A 20,779-nucleotide genomic window follows, 5' to 3' on the forward strand; every position below is an offset into this window, starting at 1 on the left:
TTTGTGCTAGGAGTATTTCTGTTCCCATCATCAGTGTTTGGTCCCTGTTCCTCCTTGCCTTTGGGGTCTGTGTGTGTTTCTGCTCCTAAAGCCTGCAATCTTTTGTCCTATTTGAGTACTCTGGAGGATCAGCTCTTGGAAGGGATTTTCTCTTCATTAGTGCAAATGCCAAACAGTTATCTTGTCATCAGAAGAATAAACCACCTGTTTCATCCCCTCAGCTGGGGAACGAGGGGGAAGGCTGGCAAATGCTTATGAAGAGCAGAGGGGCAAAAGGCAAGGAACTGTATTTCACAGGCTGATGGCTCCTGTTGAGTCCATTTCATTTGTCCTGTGGACTTAGAATAGTTCCCAGTACTTTAATAAATACAGTAGAAGTAATGTAAAATATTGCACGACTGTCAGACCCATCAAACATCTGCAATAGAGGTGGCATCTATTAAAAATATCATTGCTTTGCAGTTTTTATAACAAACTTTATTGGGAAAGACAGGCTGGAAAATACAGTGTTTCCTTTCCATATCCTGACACTTGGGTTTTTTTCCATTATAGAACACAATAAATTTTGGTTTTATTAACAATAAACATGCAAAATCCCTGAGACTGAGAAAATACACCCTGGAGAAGTCTAAACCCAAGTACCAAAGGAAAGGTTAAGTCCTTACACAAACAGATTGTTTCAGAGGATCTACTGGGTAAGAAGTGCAGTGGGAACTCTGTGGGGATATTTAAAGCTTTCCTCATCAGTGTCCTGGAGTTTCACACCCTGAGACAAAGAATTCAGTCAGTGGGTTTTGCTGCAGACCAGGGAGGGCTGTCAGTCCTGGCCATGGGGAGAAGAGCTCCTTTCCATGCTGAGATGGGTACCTCAGCAGGTGGGGATGAAGGGCTGTTGGGCTCCATCCCACCCCGGAGCTAACCCAGATGTGCAGGTTGCCCATTGTGGGTCCTCTCAGGTTCCCAGGGCCAGATCCTGACCTTCTCTGGGTGCTCAGAGACATCTGAGGGAGCTGGTGTTGCCCCAACACCGGAGTCACTCAGCTGCTGCAGGACCATAAAGCCCCCTCCATATTCAGTGGGAAAATGATAGCTTCATGTTTATCAGTCTTTTCTTGCAGTCAGTCATCAGGTGCCAGGGCTGACACTACAGCAAGTCTGTTCAAAGTGCACCTGTGCTCTCAGCAAAGTTTAGGGGATTAATGGAGGGATCCTTCCTCTCTGGCTGAGAGCAAAGAGGAGAGGGGCTCTTGGGAAGTTTAGATCACCTGAACCCCTCTCACACAGCTGCCTGAGCTCTGACTCCAGGCACAGCAGAAGCCACCTCTTCCTACAGGAGACACTGGTGGGGATGCCAGCCCACCTGAGTGTCACCTCCATGGAGAGACACGGAGCACTGTGAGGAAGCAGCAGGGGGAGGAGAGGCAGCAGAGACCCAGCAGCAATGCACAGGCTCACTTGCTTCCCTGGGTGCTCAACCTGGGAGAAGATTTCTCCTTGTCAAGGGTGTCACTGTCACCAGCAGGAATAAGGCTGCTGGCACGGGTGGTGCAGGGTGCTGAGCCTGGCTGGGGATCGCTCTGGCTGCCTGTTCAGCCAGGACACTTCCCCAGGGCTTGTGGGGCAGCTGTATGGGCTCCCTCTGGCAGGGCCATGGGCAAGGCAGGAGATGGGGCTGCCTGCTCCCATCCTCAGCAACACTGGTACCTACTGGTGGGTCCTACTCAGCGGCACGGAGAGCTTCTGGAGTGCTTGGGTTGGTAGCTGCAGCAGAAGGCTCAGCTCAAGGCAGCAAGCCCATCTAGGCAGGAATTTGTCCCTCGGTGTTTGCCTGTACTGACAGACTTCTCTCTGCAGTACCGCATCCCCCAGCAGCATCTCCTCCTCCTCCCATAAAGGCTCCCCATCTGAGACTCCCCTTCCCCACGTGGGTGGAAGGTTGTACTTCCCAGAGCAGCAGTTCCTGGGTTCACACTGACAGACCATCCCAGTCCCATGGGATGCAGGGTTTTGCTCTGTCCTTACTATTTGAACCCCTTTCCTTGGGGAAAAAACCTCAAACCCAACCAAACAGCCCTTAAACCCCTGTCTGTGCACATGCCTTCTCCCAGTTTGCACAGGGCTGGGAGCACTGGTTTCCCTTCTGCCAGTAAAAGGTCTCATTCTTCCTGCTGGTTACTGTACCCCCTCACTCACTCCCCCAGCTGCCCTCAGAAATCCCCCATTGTGCCCTGGCAATTCAGAGCCCTGAGAAGCTTTTCTTTCCCTAATGGAGTTTCCTAGTACAGAGCTTTGAGCTCAGATCCTTGTCTCTACAACAGACAGCTTCTGCCTAACTGGCACTTCACAATTAACAGCATTATCTTGTTAAACCTGAAGAGGTGCAGGAAGGCTCAGCCATCATTTTAAAGCATTTTATTGCTTAGAAAGTGTTTACAATAGGCTACAGAAGTGGTAAATGAAGCCCAGTGCTGCATTCAGATGCCTGATTAGCTCAGCCACATGGAAATGCCAATAATTCAGGGTCTGGCTATTTTGGATGCCATTTCTTAAGCAGTCGCCTCAAAGCACCTGGGTTTTTTAGAGGGGAAAAAGGGAAGGGAAGGGAAAAGCTGATCAGAATCAGAAGGCTGAAGTTCCCATTCATGTAGCTGCAGGTGTCATTGTCCCCAGCACAGACACACCTCACCCAAGAGTCAGTACGCTGATGTCAGGAAGGAGGAACCTCTGCTGTGCCCCGTCTGGAACTCTTCACGTGCTCAAGTGGTGTCTGGCACTGTTAGAAACGCTTGTTCTGCACTCACACGGGTGTCTCCATCTCTGTGTAACCTGTTCTGTGTCAGCTCCTGCGCTGTGTAAGCAGCGTTCACTGAGAAGAGCACCAACAGTTTGGGTGTTTGGACGGTTCCTGCCATGTGGTTTGATTTGTAAATCAGCTTTGCTGTAGCCAGGCTGGAAGCCCTTGCTGTCCTTAGCTCCCCTCTCTGACTGCAGCCCTAGACAGGGCTGGAACCCAGAGGGACTAGCAGGGGAACCCCAGGATGCTGCACAAAGGGCGTGGAAGTGTGGGGACCTCCTGGGGAAACCCCTCATCTGCTCAGGCTCTGGGGGAAGAAGTGGCTGTGCTGCAGCTCAGTCATGCTCAGCTGCAGGGGTCAAGGAGAGGTCCTCAAAAATACAGCAGGCTCATTACTCACTACCTAGTTTGCAACTTTCAAAACCGGGTTTAACAGCTTGTAAATAAGGTGATAAATGGTGTTTAAAATAAGCAGAGACATGGAGAAAGGAGCATGGGTCTAGTGAAGGGCCAGGAAGATGTTTAAGGGACTGGAGCATCTGCTCTAATGGGAGAGGCTGGGAGATGGGTCTCCAGCCTGGAGAAAAGAAGGGTCCAGGGGATTTCATCTATGTATGAAAACCATGATGGGTAAGTTAAGACAGAGGTAGGTTCTTCTCAGTGGTGCTCAGTGACAGGACAAGGGACAAACTGCCAAGGGACAAACTGCCACTTCAATTCCACTTAAACACAAGGAAAACCTTTCTTACTGTGAGGGTGGTTGAAGAGTGAAAGAGGATTTCCAGAGAAACAGTTAAACTAAATCAGAAATTAGTGAGCAGAATTCTCTATTGTTCTTGCTGGAAACTAAAGGAAAACTGTCCCATCTGATCTCATTCTCTGCAAACCCCACCAGACTGCTAACGGATTCCAGAATTATCCAGGGGTTTGTCCTGCTCATCCTCTGGTCCAGACCTCACCTTAAAAAGAAATCAGATTATATGGGGGAAGAGAAAATGAAGTGAAGCCCCCAAAGTAGCTACTGCAGGGCTTTAGTTTGCTCAAAGTAACCTGCAGTGGAGGATCCAAAGGAAAACTCTTAACTTAGGTGACTGTAGGCCACTTACTCAAGGGTACTTTGTGTCTGTGAACTTGGTCTCCTCTGAAGGTCTGCTCATCACATACTGGTAGCCAGGCTAATGCCCCTGCTGTCTGTGTGTAATGAGTGCCTGCTCTCTAGATGGAGAAGGAAGCACCCAAAGCGTAGGGCATGTCCTCATCCAAATAAATAACCCCTGGTGTTAATCCTGAGTGTACACGGGCTGTACACGGGCTGTACACTGGGGGTACACGGGCTGTACACGGGCTGTACACGGGCTGTACACTGGGGGTACACGGGCTGTACACGGGCTGTACACGGGCTGTACACGGGCTGTGTGGGCGGGCGAGTTTCCAGCGAGATAAGGTGGCAGCCAACATGGGCTTCCCAGCAACAAATGATGTCAAGCTAATCTTATTTTCATGTTTTACTTCGTTTTGTGGCCAGGGAGAAACCCTACCTCAAGGACCACGACCTTAGGAAGCTTCTCAGCAGTTCCTGGGAAAGTTAATGTGAGATTAATTTGAGAAGCACATTCTTAATGAACCTCAGTGGGGTAGATGCCATAATGGCTGAGTAAACAAAAGGTGACTAAATGTCAGTGGAAGGCTGAGCTGATGTGGTTCTGTGTTTAGTCTTTTTGTTACTGGTGGAATAGGAATTTGCTTATTAAATTTGCAGACAATATGAAGCTTGGATGACCATGAGTCTATTAGGGGATGGGATTAGAATTTCAAATGTTGATGACAAATTGAGGAAATAGACTGAAAATAAATTGATTAAATGGAGAAAAATGCTATGCACTGGACTGAAACAGGGATGCTGAAAAGCCTTGTATGTGTTGAAGAACAATTGGACAGGTAGCAGTTCTTTGGAAAAGCAATAAGGAATCATAATGGATCACAGACTTTACATGAACCAGGGAGATAAAAATGTCATGCAAGTTTGTGTGAACAAGAGGAGATGAGTGGGGAAAATTCAACACTGGTAAGGTCTCAGAAACACGTCCCAGAGGGTGTTCCAGGCTTGAGAAGCAGCTCGGTCAATAGAGAGAGGACAGGGTGCTGGGACAACAATCATCAAAGGCAAAGCAGGTTTTATAGGGGAACACAGGAACATATATAATGTTATATACATATATATGTTAGAAACATAGAAAATGGCATTGTTTATCTTGCAGAATAAAGGTAAAGGGACACAAGGTAACAGCTGTTTCATAAAGAGCTGTTACAGGAGTAAGGGGGATGCTCTCCATGGCCCTGCTAGACAGAAAAGAAGCAGTTGGCCTCCCAAGCAGTAAGAAAGGCCCAGTGAAACCACCTTCTGGGAAGAAAGTAAAGGATCAATGATATTTTTTTAAGAACAGCAGGCTGAGCTTCAGAATAGCCCATCCTGCACCAGGAGAGCATGAGCTACAAGAGGATAGCTTGACGTCTCTTCTCACCCTGCATTACTGCAGTCCCTTAGCAGGGTGTACAGGTCTGGACAGAGGGTTCATTCCGTACTGAAGGCGCCTCTGGGAATGAGTGATGGTGGAAGTTTATCAGCAGTTGCTCGTGTAGTGGTTTGATCACAGAGGGGAAGTGGTTTTCCAGCCCAAAGGGTAGTTACCACAGAGGTAGCAGTGCTTCTGCCACTGACCGTTCCTCCTGCCTTGCAGCATGTAACACCGAGTGCATCGGGTCGTGCGGGACTCTCACTTCCCTGGGGAGGGAGATGTACAGTCCCTGTGCAGATGTGTAAGCTGTGTGCTCTGTCCTGGAACTCACACAGGCTGTTGTTGTGGTGGTCACAGTGGTGGGGTCTGTTTTACATGTAGTTGGGCTCTGTAAAGGTCAGTGATGGAGCAGTGGAGTTAGGGGGGTTCCAGCAGTTCCCAGGAGCGCCCCACCGATGCTGGTCCACCAGTAGTGGCTCGTTCCAGTCTGGACATGCCTCTTACCTTTGCAGATAACTCTAATTTGCAGGCTCAGCAGAAGGGGAGCAGTTTCCTATTATCATGTTCTTCTTGCATCTGGAATTTTAAGTGAGCTACATAACAGAATCTTCTGCTTTCTTAAGCATTTTCCTCTCCTTTCTTTAATCATGCTGAGATTTCCTGTGAATGCTGTGAGCTGTAATTATCATCTGCAGATCAGTGGGTATGCTAAGCTGTTTCTTAAAGGGATTTTTTTCTTTCTGTGAATTTCAGATGACCAAGAACAAAATTATAATCACCTGATACTAAACAGTGCCACCCAGACACCTACACATGGTAAGAGAAAACAAAGAGCAAAATTACACATGTTGTAACTTTCCTCTGCCAGCCAGTAATATTTACTGGTATCAAAGTATGTTTAATGTTAATAGAAGTGTTCCTATGGCAATGGTGCATGAGTGATGATTTCCATTAACATTAAACATAGGACCATATTTTTAACTAGTGCATACAATGAAATATGGCCCAGCCCTTTGTAATTCTACCTATTGACCTTGTGTTCCCCCACGTGTGATTGCTCCTTCCTCCCTTCCACATCAGCCAGGTGCTGACAGATTTAACTGGCCAAAACAGTGAACATTATAAAAAAGCAAAGTCCATCTTGCCAGCCAAGCCACTCAGCTTACAGTGGTGCTTGTGTGGATTTGAGGTAGGTTAGAAGGGCATCAAACATGGGTAAGGGCTCCTGAGCTGATTTTGCAGAACAATATGTGGCCAGAGTTTGGGTTCACAGATAAATCAAAGCTGTGCATCCCCCACTTGCATGGCTCTGGTTGGGATAACCTGCTGAAGCCCCTGATGCACTGCACAGCATCTCTGGTTTCTAGCATGCAGGACAGCTGAAGATTCAGGACTCCCTCTGCCCACTTTCATGAAGTGCCTCTTTCTAAACCACTTCCAGTGTTACTCTCAAACCCTTCCAAATCCCCTTTATTTATAAACCCCACAATTTTCATTTGTCTCAGCACTGGGTTCAGCACCTCTCTATCCAGCTCTGAACCTAATAAACTCAGGGATGCCCTATGTCATCCTTCAGGTAGTCTACAGAACTCAGATGCTATTCAATGACACTCCTTTGTTTTCCCCTTTGTTTCCATCATCTCATCCCAGCCTGGAGATGTTTCTTCACTTCCTCCATGGCAAGAATTGGCCCCTCCATGTCCCTTCGTGCATCACAGCAGACCACATCAATCCGATCATGTGCAGCTTCCTGGCACCATCTATATCCAGATCAGTGGTTCCCCAAACCAGTGGTTCTCCTGTCTCTGTGCAATCCACCCAACCTCTGAATGAACCCCTGTGTCCTCTCTGCTTTCTTCCCTCTTCTGCTGCTACCTTGTCCTGGTCTTGTCTCTGCTCTGCCCTGCACCTTCTCCCCTTTGAATGTGCTATATTCCACCAGCATCTGCAGCTGGAACCTTCCTTCAGCTGGGGAACCAGTATGTGATGGGTAAATCCCCTCACAATATACAGTTCTTGCAGCTCTGTGTCTCTGTATTTGTTACTCTTTCTGGTTTGGCAGTTTTGGGGTTTTTTTAATCCTTAAACTTCGTCTTGATAATGATTCTGGAGATTATTTATCACGAGTTGTGTGTCCTTGTGTAGAAAACCCTGTGCTGCTTTGCAGCATAGAACTGTGGGAGAACAATTGCCATCCAAGGGGTCACCTAAAACCTTTGGTGTTTCGCCTTCCCAGAGGGTGGGTCAGGCTCCTCAGCCTGCAAATCATTTTAATTGGAAGACTACCTTATTAGGGTTTGACCAGGGTTTTTTCCCATCCCCCAAAAACCACAGGCAGGAACAGGGGAGCATTCCCTGAGCCTGACCCAACAGCCCCCAGTGCTCTTCAGAATACCCCTGTTCCCTTTTTTGCTTTCCTGAGAAGAAGAAAAAGCTGGAGTAATGGGGTTGAAATGATACTGTCTTCTCTGCTTGAGCTTGTTCTTCAGCCCAGCTCGTGCTGGGTTCTGTGATCTGCCCCAGCAGAGCCAGATGAGTCCAGTCTACCTGCGCCCCTTCCCAGAAGCTTTAACATGGTCCCAGCAGGGACCTGATGATGGAGCTATCAGGGTAACAACACACACTAAACCAGTTCAACTTCCCTCTGGCCCTGACAGCTGCTTTTCTTTCTTAAGTATTTGAGAAACAAAAACCAGAGCAGATGTACTCATGATCTTGGATGACAAACCTGCCCTTTTTTTTGCCCTCCACTCATTTCTGGTGTTTACAGTATCTGAGATGGGCTCTGTGAGCAACTGCAGCCTGTCAGCATCGTGGTCCAGCACGGCCTCGTGGTACTGTGCCAGGTGTTTTATCTGCAGAGAAACAGGTTAAAGGGGATAGGGACAAGCTCTGCTCACAGGGAGCCAGGAAAAAAAAAGGAAAAGCAGGTTTGAGCTTAGTGCTCTGAGCTTTTCAGCCTCAACTTTGGGCTCCCAGGGTTAAAAGCCCCAGACCTGGCTCAGGGGATTGCCACTGGGGCACACAGCTTCTGAGTGCAAAGGCTTGTGATGAGATCGCTGATGTGATTACACTGAACTGTTCCCATGCAGGAAGGAGTAACTACTAATTAATGGTGGGATCACATATAATCTGTTCTGTCAGGCTGCTATCATTTAATTAGCATAGTGCTGTTCCCAGCACAGCGAACACAGAGGGAGAAGAACGTCTCCCTTTGCTCCCTGCCTGGCTGGCACAGGGGGCTTGAAGAGGGGTGAAACCCCCCTGTCCTGCCTTCAGACCGTGTGATGTGTTGGGGAAGACAGTTTCCAGTGGAGATCAAGAGAAAAGACCTCAGGCAAGTGAGTCGTTTACCCAACAGTCTGCAGTACCAGGGTTTGATTCCTGCTGAGTTCCCCAGCGTGGCTTCGAGTACCCCACCTCTTCAACCAGTCTGTTGATTTTCTTCTGGTGTTGGTCTCTCCGTGCACCTAACTCACTTCCAGGACACTGAATGTCCCATTACAGAGGTATCTAGACCCCTGTAGAACCCTCACCCTTCAGTGACGGACTCCAGACCTCAGTTCCTCTGAACTCAGAGTTGTTCTGTGGGTTTCCTCAGCTCGAGATGTTGGGTTTACATCAGCTGCAGATTTTAGCTGCAAACAGAGAACTCCACAGCAGCTTTTGGAGAGGTAGAGATGTTTGTTTGCACAAGGTGGATGTGAGCACTCAAGTACTAGTTCTAGTAGTTTCCAAGCACAGTGAAGTTGGTGGGTAAATCTTCGGGTACATTAATTTATCTTGCTCAGCTATTCAGTCTTTATACAAAACAAGCACATAAAATTATTTTCCAATAAAAACATTAAAATCTGAAGGAAAAAGCCAGGCTGGGAGCACAAACCAGCACTGAGTCAGTGCAGCATCAGCTGCAACAGAAATAGATGTTGACTGCCCAGGCTCAGTTGCTGTAAAGCTTAATACTTTACTTTTTTACTGCTACTGAAGTTTAATCTCATTATATTTAGTGCATATTTAATTATGCTAACCAAAAGAATCTTGCATAAACATTTTTTATATCTATATAAATAACAAGCACGTTGCTGAATAATACAGTTAGCAGGAAGTTCATACCATAACTTTAATGTCAGTTCATTGCATCTGATCACCATCTCAAAGATGTTTAGCAAACCACCAGAAACAACAAATGGCTTCACTTCAGGGTTTTAATTTGGCCAAGGATTTTTCCATAGACCCTGTCTGGGTTTGCTCTGATGGAGGCAAATTTAATTTGATAGTGAACTCTAAACAAATTCCTATATACGTATGTATGTATGAGTCTCTGCCTGCCTGCCTTCCCTCCTTTCATCCCTCCTTCCCGCCCTCCTTCCTTCCTTTCCCCTTTTCCCCTTCCCTTCCCTTCCTTTCCCCTTTTCCCCTTCCTTTCCCCTTTTCCCCTTCCCTTCCCTTCCCTTCCTTTCCCCTTTTCCCCTTCCTTTCCCCTTTTCCCCTTCCCTTTTCCCCTTCCTTTCCCCTTTTCCCCTTCCCTTTTCCCCTTCCTTTCCCCTTTTCCCCTTCCCTTCCCTTCCCTTCCTTTCCCCTTTTCCCCTTCCCTTCCCTTCCCTTCCTTTCCCCTTTTCCCCTTCCCTTCCCTTCCCTTCCTTTCCCCTTTTCCCCTTCCCTTCCCTTCCCTTCCTTTCCCCTTTTCCCCTTCCCTTCCCTTCCCTTCCTTTCCCCTTTTCCCCTTCCCTTCCCTTCCCTTCCCTTCCTTTCCCCTTTTCCCCTTCCTTTCCCCTTTTCCCCTTCCCTTCCCTTCCCTTCCCTTCCCTTCCCTTCCCTTCCCTTCCCTTCCCTTCCCTTCCCTTCCCTTCCCTTCCCTTCCCTTCCCTTCCCTTCCCTTCCCTTCCCTTCCCTTCCCTTCCCTTCCCTTCCCTTCCCTTCCCTTCCCTTCCCTTCCCTTCCCTTCCCTTCCCTTCCCTTCCCTTCCTTCCTCTCTTTCCTTCACTTCCAAACTCCAGGCCGTCTTCCTTCCCACACCATAATAAGGCTTTGGGGGATATATTGCTGAAATAATTCTTGCATCAATTTTCTAACACCAGACCAGAAGCTGCAATTTGGGACAATCCCAGAAGGTATGAAAATGACTCCCTGCACTGTCACATCTCCTCCAGCAATTTGCTGAGAGTTTTGTGTCTATTGTGCTTAAGACACTGTTTACAAAATCCTAACAATTAAGGACTGTTTAAATTAGATTTATCCCCAGTAGGAATATATGTGAGGAAATGAGAAGCTAATCAGATCTCTGGAATTAACCTACAGAACAGACAGACACGTTACAGACGCTGCTCTGCCCACAGAGCAGGGGGCTCTCCTGAGAGTGGGGAGAGGGATGGACCAGGAGATGCAGCAGGACTTGAGCACAGAGTGGCAGCTTTGTGGTGCACACGAGTTGCTGGTAGTGCTGGGGGTACCAGCTGAGGATTCAGCAGCTTTGAGCACCAGCCTGGCAAAGCACAGTACAGGTGGCTGTGCTGGAACACAGCTCTGGGCACACAACCACAAAGCAGACTGGAGCAAAGGCATTAGTGAATCAGGATCAGCCCTCGACCTGAGAGTTCAACAGGGTGCAGAGCCAGCCTTTGCTGGGGGGATGAGTGGGTTTCTTGGGGCCATGGTTGGACCTAAGCGATGTGAGAGCCTCCGGTGAGACGTGTGCTGACCTTCCTTTGGTCAGTGCTGGAGAAGGCAGAGAGCAGCCCTGGGGCTGAGAGCAGGTAAAGGGCTGCCAGGGCAGCTTCCTTGCAAACACTCACCACTGAAGCAGCTTGGCTTTGCTTTTTAGAGTGTTTGGACAAAGAAATCACTCTCTTCATTGTCCTTGTATGGCAGGGATAAAACAGCCCCCCAGATCTGCAGGTGAATCCTGTTACACCACCCATGACATGGCCCATGTTCCACCCAGCAAGTGACTATAGTAAATCAAACACTGATGCTTGTGGAGTAAAGCTCAGCTGTGTAACTGCATCTCCACCCTCAGATGTGAGAGGAGCCCAAGGAGCTCTCTCTGACAATGCAGCTGATAAGCAGAGGGCCAACATGAGCTGAATAGCTCAGCCACTGTCCTCAGGTTCCTCTTACAGGACAGGAGATCCTAAACCATAAGCCAGGAGAAGCGATGCCATTACTCCTGGTGAATGTGAGACTGGTGAAGAAAGACTGAAAGTTCTGGAGGCAAAATCACAGCATCATAAAAATCAACTACAGCAGCCTTGAGCCTGGCCCACTGCCAGAGGTGGAAGGAGTTAACAGATGATGGTTTCCAGTTGTAAAGTCTCAAATTCAGCAAGAGTGGGTCCTAGTCCCAGTTCAGCCCCATTGGCTGCTCTGGCACCAGAGCTCTGTGTTGTTTTCTGCATCCCCATGAAAAGGCAGAGCACTCAAGGAGAAGTCAGTGTATCTTTTGCAGGATTACTGGAGTCCAGTTCTCCTTTCTGTAGCTTTCCCTTGATTTTAATTGGCAGCATCATCCCTCTCCCCCTGTGTTCCAGCGCGTCACTACGATGTGTCCACCTAAGCTCTCTGTGTACTCAGAAGCATCTTTATGTTAATAGCCCCTGGGTGATGCTGTTCAGGTGTATTATTGTGTTGTGGGTACATATATTGTAGCTTTTAAGGGCATCCTCTTGCAGTGTGCTGATGCACCTCATCTCCTTTGCGTCTTACACCTTCAGAGAGCTGCTCAGTCCTCAGCCACCAGCAGACAGACCCAATCCCAGCACCACCCTGATATGCAGAGGGGTTTTTTTTATCACTGACTGAATCCCAAATCCCACATCTCCAGCTCATATAAATGAGGGCAGCTACTCACCAGAGAGCTGCTGATTTACACCAGGGCGGATCTGACCTGGAAATGTACAAAGCTCTCTGAGCTCCTTCATGAGAGATGCAAAAGCCTATTAATAACCCTGTTTGTAACAGAGAGAGGAGAAGTGTGAAAACACAGATACTTCCCCCTGCAAACACTGTATGTTACAAGATTTCCTGTGAACATCAGTTCTCTGCCTGCTCTAACAGCATGTCACTTCCAGGAGGGCTCAGGGGGTGCTGAGCCCTGGCACAGGCGGCTGCCAAACGTCATCAGCTGCAACCAGATTCTCCCGAGGAACAGGGTCCTTCGTAAGATCTTGCATCAGAACCAGAGAAGACTTTGTGCCTGAGCCTTCAAATGGCTGAGCAGAAGGCACTGCTGGGGGAGCAGTGTGTGCTTTGACAGAGGACTGAAGCTATGTTGAGCTGAAGCTGAGCAGCAGAAGGCTTGGTTGTGTCAGCTTCTCCTAGGTGACATTGTTTGCTTTCTCTGGGTGAGTGTTTTAAAAGGCATCTGTGGAAATGTCTTGCAGAATTCACACAGCATATGTGCAGGCTCATATGCAAACACAGAGCACATCCTTTTTGCCACTTGAGCTTTGTTTAAAAGTTTGCCAGAAATTCACTTTTTGGTGTCTTGGGCATCATCTTCTCCTGCCCTTGGACACGAGAAGTTCTGGGTCTGATGTGAACACACTGTGAACCAGAAACCATCTTCCAAGGAGTGGGGCAGACCATGGCACTGCAGGGAGACTTGGGGTCTAATCTCCACAAGTCTCCAGCTTTAGAAATATTAACACAGCTCCTGAGCCCTGTGCACAGAGCTGGCAGTGAAATGAGGGTCTCCTTCAGCTACAGCCACTTTCTTTCCTGCATTGATTGCAAAGCAGCTGAGTGCATAAAGCAGAGGAGTGAACCCCTATGTCCTCTCAGAGGCCAGATGCAATGACAATCCCAAATGCACAGAGGGAACTGCAGCCCCCAGCACCCCTGTGGGTGACATGCCAGCCCTGGGCCATGCATCCTTTCCAGGATACTGGGTGTAGCAGGACACAGGCAGTGCTCCTGGTTCCTCAGGTGCAGAGCTCTCTGCCAGCCCCACACCTTGGCAAGTTTTTATGCAAGAACCTGGTCTGGATGGAGCAGGGAAGCCTTTCTGAGCCACTGGTTCTCATGGAAATACAACAGGGGTTGGACTGGCCCAGCAGTTTTGGCTCACAGTAGGTGTCCCAGAAGAGAGATTACTTCCTTTGCTGGATGATGGGCAGTGCATTTCAAGGTGGCTTCTTGTTTGCCAAAATCATTACTGACTGGATGGAAAAAGCAGTAAGAAGAGGCAGTGGTTCTGCTCAGATAAATGTGTGGCACTTGATTTCACACACCTCATGCAAGCAGTCAATTAATGCTCCTGCTTTGGCACTGAACACAAATTCCATACGTGTGCCTGGGCTGATTTCAGCTTGTCCAAACCCCCATGAAAATGGAGATTAGATACAGGTTCTGGCTGAGAAATTTGCAAAGAGATGTTACCCTAGGGTCCTCACCACACAAGTGCAAATAGGAGTAGGGACACAGTCTGAGTGCTGATAGAGTCTCTGTTTACTGGATAATATCTAATCAATTGTTTCCAGTGCCCTGATGAATGTGATGCACTTCCTAATCCTGCAGTCACTCTATTAGACATGGCTTGAAGTCATCAGCAAGAAAATAATGTTCTCAGAGAGATGACACATTAGCTATACGCTCACTTGGGGCTATGTTCTTTTTGCCAGACAATAACCCTGTTCCAGGAGTGCAGAGACATACATAGGCAATGGGAAAGAAGAGTTTATTAACCAAGATGGTTATTGCATTGTTAAGAGGAGATTTTCACCATTGCTCAGTTCTGTCAGGCAGCACCCTGTGATTTCTCAGAACCGAGAGCAGAGTGATGCTCTGGCAGAGAGCTGGGCTCTTCTTTTTCTGCAGGGTGGCTGATGTTGGCTGTCAGTTGGGCTCAGAGGGCAGCATGCAGGTGCTTGGCATCAAGCCCCTGTTCCTGATGGAGCATCACCTTGCTGTGCTGGCAGTGGTGGCAGATCGCACAGGATGGGGTGTGCCATGCTGGTGCCAGCCTGGTGCCCAAGGGGAGGGGAAGCTGTTCCTCCATCATGGTCATGCCCTGGACAAAGCTGGGGAAGAGTGCACTGTTGTGATTTGTTCTGCAGGAAGCTTCTCTGTCCTGGAGCATCAGTGACAGCAGGGGCAGGAAGGGTCGGGTTTGTTGACACGGTAGTGGCCAATTCAAATGCCTGAGCACGGATGGTGTCAGACCTCTGACAGGTCCCATGTCACTCCTTACAGCCCTCTGTGGGTGTCTTAAACACCCTGGCTTGGGTGCCTCTGAATTGAGCTCTGAGCATGCGGCTGGTGAGAGCTGCAGAGGAGTGCTCTGGCCATGCTGGTTTGGGAAGTCACGATCAGGTTTGTGCCAGAAGATGAGGCTGTCTCAGCCTGGCTTTGACTGAGGAGCACGTGTGTGATGTGGAGGGTTTAATGTGTCCAGGGGAAGGCACAGCTGCAGAGGCAGCTCTGCATCTCCATGCACAAACATGCATGGCAAGTGCTGGGTCCATCTGCAGGCAGCAGACAGCACCAAGTCTGTAGTGAGGTGTGAGCAGGCAGAGAGGAGGAGGAGGACAGGCTGCTGTGTAACACAAACAGGACTCCCCAGAGGAAGGCAGCAGGGAAGGAGATGGCCTCTCCCCTGCACGTTTGTTTTTCCAGGAAACTGTTTATTTTGTGACTCTGGAAAATGTCTCCAGAAACACCTGCACCCCCTGGCTGGGCTTTGACTCTGGGGGACATGGGGGTAGTTAACGAATGGTTGGACACTGCTCAGAGCCAGCAGGTTTGCTGAGGTGACATCCCCCAGCTGCTCAGGAACCTCCAGGCAGAAGCTGTGCTCTAACCACAGCCAGTCCAGGGTTCAAACTGGGTAAGAGGGTGAGTGTGACTGGAGCACACGCTGCACTGCTCTGCACGAGCACTCTTCAGAGGTGCACGACAGCAGTGGGTGAACCCAAGACTCCAGCACTCTGCCCTCAGCTGTGTCAGAGACCTTGGACTTCTGATTCCATTTTCAGGCCATGAAGGAAGTGGCCTTTTGACCCAGCTAATGCAATCCCATCATTGCCATAAGCTCTCACAGAGCCCACTGCAGCCTGTTCTAGCTTTGCTTCTAATAATTGAAGCTCCTGCTATTTTTAAAACTCTGTCTGCCTATTTAGATATCTGAACACCTGGGAGCTATAAATACAACTCAACAGGTCTGTCCCTTGGCTGAGCTGATGGAAGGCCATTTCCCATTCAGCTGGCAGCTAAGGGACATCATTTCAATACCAGAAAAAACTTTACAGATGGTGTGGACTTGACTTTTAACATCCAGGCCTTGTGCTAATCTTTATTGACAGTGCCCTCAGCACAAGCAGTCTGACAATGGGCATTTTGACAGTGGCTGGGAACTCCCTCAGCGACCAGCAAAATGAAAATAAATAGAGGGGCATCTCCTTTTCTGCTTCAGGAACCTTTCCAAACCTTGCCTTGACTTCTGTCTGCACCCATATGTGCACCCCACAGCTCAGCTTCCCACTCTCCTCTGTGCAGTGGAATCATGGCCATCTCTGGAGCCCACCAGAACCCCCATGGAACGGCTTTGCCCAGGAGCCTCCAGGTTCAGAGCATTAATCAGAAATATGGCACAACAAGAGAGGAATTTGCCTCTCAGCCCCAGATAGAATAAGCCCATAGACTCAATCCCATGGCTCTGAGGGTGGGCAGCTCGCTGGGGTACAGGTAGTGATGCCGCCTGAAGTCATGCAGGCTGCAGGGGGTCAGTCCACAGTCCTCCACAGTCACCGAGGTGATTGACAGTCCACCAGACCCACAGTCCCACTGTGAGGAGGAATGGTTGGGCTACATTGGAGGCAGCTCTTTGTTTCTCTCTATAATCCCAAGGAAGCAACACCACAGGCTCCATCCCGGTGCCTGGCTGAATTCTGTCCAACCGCCTGTCACCGGGGTGGCTCAGGCACCGCTCTCCCCGCTGGAGTTTGCAGGAAGGGCTTGCCCCCTCAGCCTGCTTTGGTGCACACTAGTCATGCTGTTCTCTCTCGCTGTTTTTTTTGCAGACAAGCCCCGAATGAACAACATCCTGACTTCTGCCACCGAACCCTATGACCTGTCCTTCTCCCGCTCCTTCCAGAACCTCTCTCACCTCCCTCCATCCTATGAGTCTGCCGTCAAGACAAACCCAAGTAAATATTCTTCTCTGAAGAGACTAAGTAGGTGTCAGCTCATTTCATTTCCTTGGTATCTCATTTGCTTGCGAGCCGCAGTGGGCACAATGCTGAGGCAATAACCTGCTTCCCCCTGTCGCTGTGTTGCCTGACTTGGTGTCTCTGGTGATGATTCTTTTGGCTGTCACTTCCCATCAAGGGAGAGCATAAAGGAAGAGTCACTTCATTACTGTGAGAGCACATGTGGTTGGTTGCTTACTGATCTCCTTGCTGTGCTGCCTCCCACTGCTCCCCCCTGTATCTGCTCCTGACAGAGTCATCTGAGAATCCTTTTGCTTTCTGTGGGACTCTAGATGAGCCAAGCTGGCTGCCTCGGAGCAGCTGAGCACACCTTGGTGTGCCCAGGGCAGATATCTTACCATCCATGGGGGCAACTGGAAGCAGATGATAAGCCCAGGCCAACAGAGAGCTGCTGAAATGGTTGGGACACCCACCTGCCTCGAGCAGTGCTGCCGTGTGCCATGGTGTACGTGTCCAGGCTGGTCCTGACCTGTGCTGTGCACTGGTCTGTGGTGTTTTCCTGGTACTTCAGCATGTTGCTCACTACCCTGTCCACACCAGTCACTAGCTGGTGTTTCTTGCTATTTTATGTATTGCATTGTTCTGCCAACTGTCCTGCCCATCACCTCTGCTGATGGGAAACTCGTCAGCTTGGGTGGGATGATGAACTAGGTGATACTTGTGCTGGGCAGTGCTCCTCAGACTGCCCCTGGGTTTGCAGGATGTCTGCTTCCTTGAACATTTTCTGCTGTGTGTTCACACTGCCTAATTTAGAGAAACAACTTAGGTATATATATAATTTGCAGTGGCCTCACTGAAGGTAGGTGAGGATGAGGAACAGATCCCACTTCTTTAATGTATGCCAAACCTGCACTCCCAGTTTGGCCAGATAAGTGAGAAACAGAATTGTCAGGACTGTCCATAAGAAATCTCTGTGGAAGGTGTTTCAGAAGAGACACTGGGATGGAAATGTACCATGTAAAACCAGCCCAGTCCTTGGCACCCGGGGTGGGATTTATGTCCATGTTTAACAATAAGGCAGATCCATTTGATGTACATGTGCTCGGCTGTGCTGGAGAACAGAGAGGAGGTGTTCTGTAAAGGGAGCCTGGCATCCTCCCTGCTCAGTGAGCCATGTGCACACCTCTGCTGCCATGAGCTCTGGTCCTTGGTTACATCTTGTGATCCCAACCACAGGTGTTTTCCCTTGGCACACTGCAGTGATGAACTGTCTGTGTTCCTGAGCAGCTCTGAGGTACTGTCTGACACTGGAAAACTCGTGACATCTCTCCCTTGACCTTTCCCCACTGTCCACCCTACAAGGGAATCCCTGCACATACAGTGGAAATGTCTGTCACTCGATGGGCCAGGGATTTCTTTCTGTCTGCTCATCAGTTCTGGCCTTTTGGAATCCACTTAGGACACATTTTTTAATTTCTAAGCACACCCACAAGGGAGAAACATATTTGATTGGAGTTTGATTTGGGCTAAAATTGCAAATGTCAGTTTTTATATGAACATCAATGGAAAGATTAGGGGTGGCAGTATCAGAGCCTTGCCATCCCAGGGAACTTGCTGGTGCAGTGAGGGTGAGATCAGTCAGACTGGATGGTTTCAGGTCCTGGAGGCATTTTGATTTTGGCGAACTGTGCAACCAGGTGTCCACAGTTCCCACCCCACCCTCTGGGTGAGGCACCTGGTGTCTCCAATCCCAAAGCCTGGAGCTGTGTTGATTTCAGTGCAGAAATGCTGTGGTTAGAGAGACGTGCTCAGCTTCTCCCTCCCCACTAAGGCCACGCAGCACCCTTGGCCTTTCCCTGAGTCACTGAGTTCACCAGTGCCCAAAAACTGACAGCACCTTTCAGAAGCAATGGGCTGTTAAGTATCTGTCTGGTGCCTGTTCAGCCAGCATGCTGTTCAGTGCCTGGCTTTGATTCCTTTGAAACGGAGATGTGAAGTTTGTCTGCACCTGAGAATCTTCCCTGAATAGCTCTGCCAACATCTAAACAGTCTCTCAGAATCACAGGAGGAGACAGACTGTATGAACTTAGAAACACCTTTGAAATTAAATCAGCTCCCTGAATGGCTCAGCCACTGCCAGCAACAGTCCCTGCAGATGTCCACACTGTTTATGGCTTTGAAAGAGGGAAGGAAAGGATATATTTAATGCTTGTAATTGGCAAAACTTTTAAAAGTGTAGAGCATGTTGCATTTTTTATCCAAATGAGCAAGCAACAAGTCCAAACCACTTCTGAGCAGCTGATTGTGCTGCCTCTCTAGCAGACCCACTGTAAACCTGGTTCAGCTCCTGCTGGCAATCACCACAGCCAGGTGTGAGCATCCAAGCACAGCTCCATTTTGGATGTTCCCTGCTTTAATTACATCTATTTAGAATCACTTGGGCAAATCCACTGGAACTTCTCTCATCCAGAGAAGGGGCCAAGTGCCAGAGTGCTAATTGCTAAGCTCCTGTTCTGCCCCCAGCCTGAAGCATCAGTATCAAGCCCGTGCACACATCGAGTGTGTAAGTCTATCTGTGGCCACATCATAGAAAAATAAATAATGTCTAAAATGACTCTGGCCAGATGGAATTTCCCTCATCCTTCTCAGGCTTCCTAGAAGGTGGTTTTAGAGACACAAGGATTTGAGGCCAGGGAAGCTGCTGCCTGACACTTGCAATGAGATAACTCCTCCAAGAATGTTTTGATAAAAATATCCCACCAACTCATTCCTACAACATATCCCCTGGAGAGCACCTCTGCTCACCTGCCTTGTGCTTTCTTTATACGTGTGTTGTGAAGGTGACATCTGACAGCTACTCCATAACTCGCTGATCCTGCAACCTGTGTGAGACCACAGTCTGGACTCGACAGCGTACGGAGCCTGTTGTGTCCTGGTGTGAGGTGTGACGCCTTGCACAGTGACTGACACCTGTCTGCATGCAGCTATAACTCTGTCTGCCTTCAGCCCGTGGTGACACAACCCTCACAGGGCTGGTGTCTCTCTGATGGCAGCACCCATGTGGATGGTGTGGATGTCCATGCCCAGGTCCAGCTGCTGGCAGACGACCCCTGAGGTCTCAGCTGGAGGTTGCTCCCAGGCTGTGTGCCATACACAGCCCCTTTTCAGCCCATGGGACAAGGCTCTGACCCTTCTAACTGTTCCCTTTCCTCCCCTACAGCTGACAAAGAGGCTGATGAATACTACATGAGGAGGAGACACCTGCCTGACCTGGCAGCCCGGGGCACGCTCCCTATCAACGTCATCAAAATGTCCCAGCAGACCAACCACAGGGACAGGCCTCGCCGTCCCATCAGGGCCATGTCCCAGGACAGAGTGCTGTCTCCTGAGAGGATCATGCCTGAGGAGTTCAGCATGTCCTATGAACGGATCCTCTCAGACGAGCAGCTCCTGTCTGCAGAGCGCCTCCACTCCCAGGACCCCCTGCTCTCCCCAGAGCGGTCGGGGTACCCCGAGCAGTCGATGTCACGGGCACTGTCGCACACAGATGTCTTTGTGTCCACGCCCGTCCTGGATCGCTACCGGATGACAAAAATGCACTCCCATCCTAGTGCCTCAAATAACTTGTACAATACCTTAGGGATGAACCCGACCTCTGCCAAGCGCCAGGCCTTCGCCTCCCGACGGCACAACACGGTAGAACAACTGCATTATATTCCTGGCCACCACCATCACTACCGCACAGCGAGCAAAACAGAGGTGACTGTTTGACATGACCTCGTGCATTGTAGATACTCATCAAGGACTGGGGTGGCCACAGCACCCCGTACTGCAGTGGCCTTATAGGCCAGGATAACCTCTAATAACTCAGTGTCTGAAGAGACTTCTCTGACAGTCCCATCCACGTTGTTGTTTCTACAGCCACCCTTCATCGGTGACATCAGAACCCAAGCAAGCAACCAGACGTTAGGGAGGGATAATAAGAGGGAATTTCCTGACGTGCATCAGTTTCTGTCAAAGAAAGCCATAGCAGTAGATGGCTCCTTCCAAGGGCTCACCTGCACCATCTCATTCTTTCTATGAATTCAGGACTTTTCAGTTGCTACAAGTAGAAGCAGTCTCATGCAGCCCAAGGCAGGGGGGAAGACATGCAGCACCTCATCCTGGTGGGAAGGGGCCTTGTTCTTGGTCCTCATGCCAGCCCCTCGTGTTTGGCCTTTCCGTAGCAAGTAGATCAGCTTCTGGCTGCTGGGGATCACCTCCAGACCACTTGGTATCAGCCAGCACCCATACTTCTGTTCTTCCTCACCCTTGGAGCAGATTCA

General features: G+C 49.3%; 1 protein-coding gene across 1 annotated transcript in view; it reads left to right on the forward strand.

Annotated features, from left to right (window-relative positions):
• The window catches only part of SHISA6 (shisa family member 6), a gene marked incomplete at both ends in the record, with an annotated part of 174,351 nt that extends 154,126 nt beyond the window's left edge, over positions 1 to 20,225 (forward strand). The window contains 3 exons of the mRNA XM_084273520.1: positions 6,064 to 6,126; positions 16,326 to 16,478; positions 19,675 to 20,225. Coding sequence (XP_084129646.1) covers positions 6,064 to 6,126; positions 16,326 to 16,478; positions 19,675 to 20,225 — 767 coding nt within the window. The remainder of the gene's footprint in view (positions 1 to 6,063; positions 6,127 to 16,325; positions 16,479 to 19,674) is intronic.
• Positions 20,226 to 20,779: the final 554 nt, after the last annotated feature.

This window comes from Gallinula chloropus (genome assembly GCF_964237585.1).
Source record: "Gallinula chloropus genome assembly, chromosome: 20".
NCBI lineage: Eukaryota > Metazoa > Chordata > Aves > Gruiformes > Rallidae > Gallinula > Gallinula chloropus.